This window comes from Tubulanus polymorphus, chromosome 1 (assembly GCF_964204645.1).
Source record: "Tubulanus polymorphus chromosome 1, tnTubPoly1.2, whole genome shotgun sequence".
Lineage (NCBI taxonomy): Eukaryota > Metazoa > Nemertea > Palaeonemertea > Tubulaniformes > Tubulanidae > Tubulanus > Tubulanus polymorphus.
In genome coordinates this window covers 24,940,364-24,950,394 of record NC_134025.1, presented here as the reverse complement: position 1 = coordinate 24,950,394, position 10,031 = coordinate 24,940,364, and the positions used below count along the sequence as shown (strand labels likewise).

At 36.1% G+C, this 10,031-nt stretch overlaps 1 protein-coding gene across 4 annotated transcripts; it reads left to right on the top strand.

The window, feature by feature from the left end:
• Window positions 1-4,773: 4,773 nt before the first annotated feature.
• LOC141905070 (coiled-coil domain-containing protein 83-like) lies at window positions 4,774-9,747 on the top strand. 4 transcript variants are annotated; one of them, XM_074793816.1, is made up of 11 exons: window positions 4,774-4,869; window positions 5,134-5,265; window positions 5,357-5,441; window positions 7,098-7,266; window positions 7,375-7,542; window positions 8,008-8,099; window positions 8,174-8,242; window positions 8,324-8,445; window positions 8,685-8,821; window positions 9,049-9,245; window positions 9,360-9,747. In XM_074793816.1, the coding sequence occupies exons 2-11, from the start codon at window positions 5,153-5,155 to the stop codon at window positions 9,519-9,521; spliced, it is 1,314 nt and encodes a 437-aa protein (XP_074649917.1). In that variant the 5' UTR covers window positions 4,774-4,869; window positions 5,134-5,152; the 3' UTR covers window positions 9,522-9,747. The 4 variants fall into 4 exon arrangements, with proteins under 4 accessions (XP_074649917.1, XP_074649934.1, XP_074649925.1 ...); XM_074793833.1 differs by having other exon boundaries at window positions 4,782-4,859; XM_074793824.1 differs by having other exon boundaries at window positions 4,790-4,873.
• The last annotated feature ends 284 nt before the right edge of the window (window positions 9,748-10,031 follow it).

Sequence of the window (10,031 nt, the reverse complement as noted above, 5' to 3'; positions counted from 1 at the left end):
ACACTCCTAAAATCACTTTGCCATTATAGCATTATGGCCATCATCATATCGCTCGTGGTGTTGTAATATTGACGAGTTGAGATGTTTCGACTGGATTGTCGTGAGATAAGACAAGATAATGGATAAATCTGCCCCTCTTGACCACGGCTCGTTGCACAGATTCGGTCAAATTAGCATTTTATAGGAATCTGCCGTTTCGATGATGTTTGTGTCATATTTATACCATTAATCGCAACTCGGTCTTGTCCATTAAGCGATTTGTATTGACGCCGGCGCCATCAGATGAAGTTAGACCTTTGGGAATGTGCATCCGGCTGTATTTAAGAAGGCACTAAATTCCGATGATGACAATTACACGAGAACATTGTCTCGTAACGAAGAGTAACTGATAAACTATCTAGAATCATTTGTTATTACCAAAAGAGAAATATCGCAATGAATGTTTGCATGAATGAAATTTCTACAATGACTTCTGGGGTTGATGTGGAAGATGATAGCCAGTTATCGTGCGACTGCGTGGCGTTGTTTTGTCTTTAAAACGCTTGTTTTAATGAAACGAAGCGCAGTACGAAAACCGTAATAAAATCATTGCATAAGATCCGTAACGGGATGATTAACCAATTAATTAACTTGCTCTCGACACTTATCTGATTACAGAATTAACTTTTTGCGCACATATCTACTACCAACAGGAACGATACTTTTCCTAAGGGAGGGTAGACAACGCTAAAATTTTCATATAAATACATAAATCATTTCTGCGACGATGTATTTTCTTTTTTAAAGAAAACGACCGAGGATGGTTCAACTAATTCACAAAAAGTTGTGCCAACTGGAATGTGTATTTTGCTTCGTTATCAAATCAGTGGTGGCAAAATTATTAGAAATATATTTATTTGGCAGCGAAACTTTGAGCGTTTTTAGTTTTGTTTTTGTGGAAAACACGCAAGTCACCGAAAATGAAAAGTGGACCGTTCGAAATAGATGAAAGTTATTGATAAATATATTAGCTCCGGATTGATTTTGGCGGATCGCAGCGAAATGACTAACCTGTACACGGATTGACGTTTGTCACGATGGAGGTTTCGGAAACTTACAGTCAAATTGTCAATCCATTGATTAACATTATAGCGATTTTCCAAACAGCCTCCGGTTAAACATCAACTGCCATTTCACAACATATCCTCCTCATAGGTTGTTGGTGAATGATTCCAACTTGGTATGTCAGGGAACATTAATTGTAGCTGAATAAACGTTTGAATTGCAATGAATTAAGATAAACTATATGTTTCAAGTCTATGGTAACATCGAAATATTTAATTAGCAATATGACTGGTAGTATTAGCAGTATTATTAGCAATTGATTTAGATTATGTTTTGGACCCCTTAAACGTGTGTCATTGCAACAAATTTTGCTGATTGGTGAGTTGTGTAATATCAAAATGCATGAATATTTTGGTAATATTAATACTAATACGACCGGGTAAAACGAGTGCCCTTCAGGCCGGTCAGATGTTAATGTTTGTAAACATGTTAACAACTTTAGGCCGCAAACGGCACACACCAGTTTTCGCTGTGATTCCGACGTGCGGCTGGAACAATAGCCACAAGCGGGGACGACCGACGTGCGACTTCACTTCACAAAATGCGTCTTAATTAAAAGCTCGCGGCAGACTCTTAAGAAATTTACAAAAGAGAACGATAGTCTTGCATGAAAGGGACGGAGTTTGACGTGGTGGGCTATTGTTCAGGTCGAGTGCGACAAACGTTCAAACATGTGTTCAACGTCAGCGAGATGTGAGTGTTAAAATCTCATTACCATCAATATCGTTATTGTGTTCGCTTAAAGTCATCGGACACAGCAATTAAGTCATCATGAATCAATTTGCACGAAAGCAAAAAAAGTCTCACTCGGGATGTAGATATAGTTATCTAGAAATGTTGTAATATTACGTCCATTGAGGATCCATGATTCTCTGCATTTATTTCGTTAAAGCCGTAAACGGGAAAGAAATTGAATTCCATAAATTCATTGTTGTGAACAAATTTACACATCTATTCACAACATGTTATCAAGAATTCTTTGAATAATTATTCCTGAAATAATCAAATTTGCTAGATGCGAGAATAAGTAGAGTAATATCATGCAAAACGAATTTTTTTTGTGAACTAATTCTACGAACGAGGGAGTGTTCCGAATGAGTGATGTGGAGTACTCCTTTTTTCGCGTCCAGTTTTAGGAAAGGTTTCGCGTTATACCGGTGGCCAAGTGCGATTTGAAAAGACAATGAAATATTCACCAAACAATTTTCTCTGAATTTGCGCGGGTTTAGTTTACTACGATCTTCGAAATTAATGAGCTGTGATTGTGGTTTTAACTAGTTAAGAAAATAAAGCGCTCGGCGTAACAGCGTGGCCTTAGGCCAAAGACTCTTCACGATGACAAACTGTATCGCACCAGATTTCCAAATAATCGTGTAAATCTCAAAAGAGAGTCAAAAGCCATATGCTACCCTACGGTTTGTCGACCAATAATTAAACGACCACTGCGGGAAACCATCGCTCGCCAAAATCTCAACAACACTCTTCAAAATGTTACAAGAACAAAAACGTCATTGACGAAACGTTTGAAATCCATTTATGAAGATGCGATATTAAAAGGTATCTCAGATTACAGAATTCGAGAACCTTTTTGAATAAGGGTGTCGCACAATCCCGCGTGTGATCGCGTGTTCCGTACGGCTTTGAGTTTTCAATGAATTTTCATAGCGGTAGAAAATGATGAAATTTACAATGACCCAAAATTCTATGTCTTAATAAAACAAAAATCTGTTTCAAAATGTATATGACAGTAGTAATTTCATACGAAGGTCGTGAAATGAATAATTGATGTTTGTTTCGTTTCTTAACAGTTTTTGACAGAAAAAATGAGATTGAATACAATAACTGATTACGGAAATACCATAGCCACAAATTTTCAAGTATCACGTATCCTTTTTGATGAAATTAGTTTCGTCCTGGGTACTTGCGAATTGGTACGTAATACACGCTTGATTCGGTTAATCAAAAGCATAGCACTTTTTTCAGAAAATCTACTTTCGATTTCAATTATTTCCCAAATAGCTAAATGATTAGATATGCAAATTGTCGATTCATTTCACTCACCTGAAATTTTTTTCTCTTTTCTTATTAATTTCCGTAAAATCGTTTGCGAGGAAATGAAACGGTGTCGTCGTCTTATTCGACAGAAAGGCAAACGTCTTCACTGGTGTCTCTTTCAGAAAGTCGCGGGTATTATACCCGGGTTGGAAGTTTGAGAACTAAAGCAGGTGGGTAAGCAATGAAGCCTCCGGCTGCCTGATTGGTCCAGGAGCCATCGACCCAAACGCGCGATCAATGCGAAGGCAGAAGACATCACCGGGAAGTTCCTCGTCATTGAATCCGTGCAAAAGGGGCTTAAACTTGAATCGCGAGTCATTTTCCGCACCGAAAAGTCTGCGGATGAAAAATTTATGAGAAACAAATTACAAGACATGGTTTCAAACAAACAATTAGCACTCACTTTAAAGAAATCGGATATGTCATTAGGAGATCAAATCTAGCGGCAAGGTGGGGCGAACGATCACGTCGGAGTGATTTATTAGGCTAGCGAGTTTAATCTTCGACTTAGATTCGAAGAAATTTACTTTGTAATTGCACGAGATGTGATCTTTAAATGGTAAACACGAAAACCTCAATTCGAGTAGTAAGGAGATCCAAATCGGTTGACGAACCTTGAAAAATATGTTCTCCATTCGTTTCGCATTCGTAGAAATTAATCAGACATCCGTATAAAATGAAAATAATTAAGCCCACCGTATAATCTTTCTTAGATCTAATATATGAGATATACAACTGATAATCAACTTATTCAACTAGTTACATTTAAGGTTCATTAATCAGGAATAAAGAATATTTCCTTTTGTATAAACTCGTGGATATTTATAATTAAGGAACCTTTTTCTTTCATCTGTAAATATCAAAGGTTTTGCGTTGAAAAACGCAAAATTGTTTGATTGCATTTCAAAATAAAACGATGGGAAATATATTTATATGAAATATTACGGAGAAACAGCTAAGAAAATCTTTCATCTAGTTTTTCAAGTTTCGGTGATTAAGTTCTGAGACACAGAAGTTCGCTTCCAAGCTCATTTGCTGACGTGAACATTTAATGACGCATTGAGATAAGATCAATTTTACTTCACCAAAACATTGACTATTTCGGCAATGGAGGTAAGCCTGAACCCAGACAGTTAGTTACGTTAAGAATCTTGAGTCAAAGTTCGTTATTTTCAATTACCGGTATAATTCGCAATTCTACTCATGCCCTAGTGTAGCCCGCTGTGTGGGCACGTATGAACATTTTCTGCAGCACCACGACTACCTTAGATAATATCAATTAGATTTGTTATTGACAATGAATAATACATTGGTATTCCTGAATGCGGTATTATTGTTGTACATAAATCAGGAAAAAAAGAAACACATGCAGGATTCGAAACCAGAACACAGCCTCACGCGAAAATAAAAATCCACGAATATGGTAAAATAATCTTATTGTTACTATTATCTCGAATCAGAATGATACGATTGACAAAAATTGATAGAATGTCTTTGAATACTATTCGTCATTCCATTTATCTTGGTGACCGCATAATTTTTTCTTTTAGTATGAGCTACATATTTTCAGCAAGTAAAAATAATGTCCGGCTGAAGATTTTGATAGGCGGACATTCGGTGGTTGGCACTAGTAAACAACATGGCGGCCGTAGTTTCGATTTTTTGACAGATACACAAACAAACATTTTGTTCTAGATAGGGTAGATACACGTAGGTTTGTGCTCCTGAATTGAACACAACCAAGTTTTTATTCTATTAAACAGTATGTACGCTTAATTTAGGCATAATATATTTCTTTATTAACGACGTGACGCCGTTTTTGAGTGGTGAAATATCAATTCAATTTCAATTAATATATATTATCGAAGTATGATAAGATACAGTATTGGGGCCTAGTTTGCGAGTATAATTGTACTGGATAGCCTCGTGTGAATGCAGCGTAATGGAATTTTTTTTTAAATATTTCTGCCTCAGGCGCTGACAAGGAAAAAACATGGGGAAAAAGGGTAAAGGAAAGAAGAGTGGAAAGAAAAAGAAAGGTGGAAAAGGAAAAAAGAAATCCTCTGAGCCTGAAATGACCTTCAAAGAAGCAATTTTAGCCTATCAGTAAGTTTTATGACTTACCCCTAAATTGTCAGGACATTCTTTCCATTTCCCTTCATTGGTATTTTAATCAATTTTCCATTCTGTTTCCTAGGATTGGAATAAAAGAAGGTCAAATTCAGGATATTAAATATGAATTACGAGGCATGGAAGAAAAAAACAAGCGTCTTCGAGAAAGGGTAAGTTGATATTTTCATTGAAGGTCTGCGAAGGCTTATCTATGGGTAGTCTGTCAGATGATCATATGGATCCTGGGAATAAGTAGTTGTTGCATGGTATGGGCTGATAAAAAAAATTTTCATTAAGGCCTAACAAATCCATCATGAAACTTTATTTGAAAAAATTGTTATTAGCTAAGTATATGGGCAAAAAGAAACGTTACTGGTTCAGCCTTAATTGTCGGATGTTTTTGGACTGAAATTTGTCCGACCTAAGAGTAGGCCTAATATTCGAGTTAATTTATGGGCACCAAAATATTTGAAAAAGGGCCTATCTGAGTTGAAAACATAGGCCTACCATTATTTGGCGTTGGTTAGATTCGACTTGAACAGAGTTTACTGTGCATCATGAATTAAATCACGAAAGGTTACAATAACAACCTCGCTCTTCTCTTACTGTCTCTGAAAAAATGCACATTAAGTTAGCTATGAGTTTGCCTATCTTTGTCTACATGACATTCTGTTGTTAGTTTATTGGGATTGTCATGACGTTTTTGTCTCCAGTCGCCTGAGGCTGGGATAAAGGCAGGTAACACTTCGTCCACAGTTCATCATAGTTCGATCTGTTATTCACACGTTCTTCAAGATCTATCGATTTTCAATTGCGGTCATTATTTGCCTTGCCCTGCTCCAGGTCCACTCTGATTCGTTACGATTTTGGTTATTCATTTGATAAATCAGTATTGTGTCATTGTTTCTGAAGCCATTGAAGACTTTTAAAAGTTACCATATTCAATCCAAATGCCTTGAGAGTGTGTCTGAACTATTCTAAAATTGGCTAGTAGCAGTCCTGAAATTGGCAATGAAATTGTCATTTCTAGGTAAATCATTTCATAATCATTCATCCTTAGGAAAACGTATGTTACAGTTGAATACATATTCACTTGTCATGTTTAACGCCACTCCTTTTTGTACAATAGTTGCTTACACACTATTGTCTTTTCCTTTGGATGTATTTTGGCAAACTTTTAGCTCAGATAATCTACCCTGTATCTATAGCCAAGAGATATAAAAGTCAGAAGAGTCCAGCGTGTTTCTCAGCTGAGATAACAGCTAATGGTGTCGTTTTCGCAGAAAACTGATACGTCGCTGTAGGCATGCGGATTTAATCATTTACAAAACTGATATTGATGAAGAAGAAGTGTAAGGGTTTCAGATAAGTCAGACCAGTGTTGTCTCAGCCGTGTGGTTATTTCTCCGCGTGACCACAGGCAATGTTATGGACAAACAGAGCCACTAGCTTTTGGATCAATTATACAGTGTGCGTGATGCAATATCTTGTCGCTGATTTCTGAAAAAATGCTTGTCTTCCTCTTCCACTGAATGGAAATTCTGATAAAGAATTTTATATTTCTTGATTTTATATATCATTTATGTTCGTGAATTAGAATTTTCAAATTTTATATTTTGTCATCCATGGGACCTTGGACCTAGAATTGTGAGAATTCATTAAACGCCTCTTGAAAATTCAAGTTTCAGAGGATTTTCCTCTAAAATCATCAATATTTCATGCTTACTATCTTCCTATAAGAAACTACCAAGTAAGTCTGATACATGGTTACAAGCTATATTTTCTTGGTTGTTTATCGATAAACCATATTCTTGTTTTTTCGATAGAATGATCGGCTGAAATCAGAACAAGTCTATTATATCCAGCATTTAATGCACCAGGCGAAGGAGTATGAAAAACAGTTAGATTCAGCTGAGCCTGTAACTAAAGATCAAGTAACTGTAGTTATGAAGGAAAAGTGGGTAGCTGAAAGACAGGAAAAACAAGATCTTGTAGGCAAGTTAATTCGAGTGTTTGAGTAATCTTTAAAAGCCTAGATATTACCTCGCCTTTGGGAATAGAGTTAACTTAGTTCAAAAATAATTTTATGATCTTGTTCTGTAGATCTTCACGCGAAAATCAAGGAACTTGATGAAAAAGTGGCTGTCCAACAGAAAGAGGTTGAGTATTGGTCGGATTATAAAGAAACCGGTCAACACAATCGCCAGACACAAATACAACTGTTAGAGAAAGAACTGGAAGATATGCACCGCAGTTTTGAAGAGATGAAAAGTAACTTATATTTTTTGCTCTCAAATATATTTCGACACTCTGGGACTAGTTCCACACTGGTAGATTTTGACTCTGGGGTTATAGTCATTTGAAAATAAACTGATAAAGTCAGATTAAACCTGTGGCAGAATTGTGTCTTCTGAAAGGGATTAGGGTTCATCTATTTACACAGTACATGTATTATGAAAAAGCTAAACTTTAGATCTTTTGTGAACTCATTATTTCCCAGTAAACATTTTTGTTATTCATGTATACATTCTGTACAAGAATATGTGCATACGGTAATGATGAACAAATGAATTAATTTCTCAAATATATATTATAAACTTAAGTATAAATACAAAAAAATGTTTTGATTGATTACATATTGATTGAAAATTTCAATATTTGAGCAGGACATCCCGAGCCCTAAGAACTGTACCTAGGGGCCCTCTAATGAATGGACACCCTAAACTTTATTTTCAGATCATCTTGCACGTACGTTAGACGCTGCCAAGTCCGAGATTGAGTCGAAAATGGAGAATGCTATGGATAGCCAAAAGCACTACGCATCGGAGGTACAGGATGAAGGAATTTTGATTTAAATACACAACCTATAGAATTCTATATCACATTTTCGATCAAATTTCAGAAAGCTATGTCCAGACTAGATAAGAATAGTAAACAAGAAGTCCTCGATAACGACTGGTTAAAAAGGGAGGTGCGTATAAATCAGTCATGGAACTAGTTTCTTGCTAATTTCAAAGAAATGATCTTGATTTTCTATCGATTCATGTTTTAGGCTGTAATACATCGTCGAGATTATGATGAACTGCGAGTGATCGTTGAAGAATTGGAACGACGTAATTTGGAGATCATGAGCGAATTGTTCGAATGCAAAGTGGAAGATCTGAAGATTTCAAGGTAAATTTAGCTGAATGAAAGAAATTTGTTCACCTCATTGTCGACATATGTAAAATTACTTATAATGATGATTGAATTGAAAGCCCACTTAGGGCATAGCCCTAGCGGGTTTATTGCATTGAATTATCATCCATTCATTTGTCAAGCATTTCACCAAGTGGGCATGGTGTCCCAGGACCCATAGTTTGAGATGATATCTAAGGCCCAGTGCTAATTTGTTTTTGTTGTTGTTCTTACAGAGCATTTTATTTGACTCAGTTTGAGGAGGATGAAGATTTGGAGCAGCCAGGAATTCTTGAAATTGATTTGTCGAAATTAGAAATCACACCAGTTCAGTCGAGCACTAGTTTAGAGGATGACGAAAAACCTGAACCAGGTCAGCAATTTCTATACATGAACATACAGCTTTAAAAGTTGTACTTATTGAATAGCCAACCGTAATTAACTAGTGCACAACTGAACTTTTCTTTAGTACGGCCAGGCATTTCATTTTTCGTTTTATGGATTTTTGTAAAACAACAAAATAAAAAAGCCTGGCCTAAAATCAATTCATGAACTGCACCTTTTGGTTATGAAATGACCTACATTTCGTTATCTTCATAGTTTCAAAACGAAAAATTCGCCCGAAAAGTGCAACTCAAAAAGCTGTCGAGGATAAAGTATTCAGTATGATAACAGCTGAGCAGACGGATGATGATGAAGAGGAAATGGAGGATGAATGTGGCATAGTCGAAGAAATGCTTCACGAGAAAAGCGATCTTTTAGATAATTATTTCAACTTCGACGATGAAGACTGGAATGTAAGTAAATTCAAGATGAAAATCTGGACGGATGAAAACCAGTTTTGCTGTATCAATTCAGAGATGATGACTGAAGATCAAGTTTCACAAATACTTTCTTGTTCTCTTTATAAGGATTACTTACAACTGGGACCATTGGAATTGAAACTACTGAATGTTGTTGGTGAGAAAATACGCGTACACACGCCGATTAAATTGTCAACAGATGAGATTCGACTAAAAGACTGTAATCCAGATTCTTGGCCGGTTACAGCAAATATGTTACATAACTTTTAATTACCGAAATCTTAATTTTTTGATACCATAAAGAGATTTCTTCAAAATCTAAAGAAAAGCTGTGATACTTAGTCACAATTCTTAGTCAGATAATAAATCCGTCCACATATTCAGGTTTGGTGCAGAACTTAGAATGAGTAGTTTAGAAGAATGTACAGAGTTTCATACGTTGTTATCACTGTTTTTCTGCCTTCTGTTGATTGTGAAATAAATTGTGTGGAAAATATTCGAAACAATGTCTGGTTTTCAATGCATTTCTACTCCAAGAATCGGACGATTCAAGATAAATGCATCTTTTATGTATTCACCGTTTTTGTGTGCAGTAGGGACAAAATCATGAAAGTGCGGAAGTGGAAGTAAAGTCTATTAGCTCATATCTGAACCTAAGCGAAGCATGGATGATCAAAAATGATCTTCCAATGTGTGAACAGAGTGGGTGGTACTTACTGGATATTGTGATATTTGTGAAACAACAACTCCAGAAAACAAGCAGATGAATATGACAAATGA

What these genes read in the sequence shown, in the direction of transcription:
- LOC141905070 (XM_074793816.1), top strand. Translation starts at nt 5,153, where the DNA reads ATGGGGAAAAAGGGTAAAGGAAAGAAGAGTGGAAAGAAAAAGAAAGGT. An exon ending in GAAGCAATTTTAGCCTATCA is followed by an intron (nt 5,266 to 5,356) that starts GTAAGTTTTATG and finishes TCTGTTTCCTAG; the next exon opens with GATTGGAATAAAAGAAGGTC. An exon ending in GAAGATCTGAAGATTTCAAG is followed by an intron (nt 8,446 to 8,684) that starts GTAAATTTAGCT and finishes TTGTTCTTACAG; the next exon opens with AGCATTTTATTTGACTCAGT.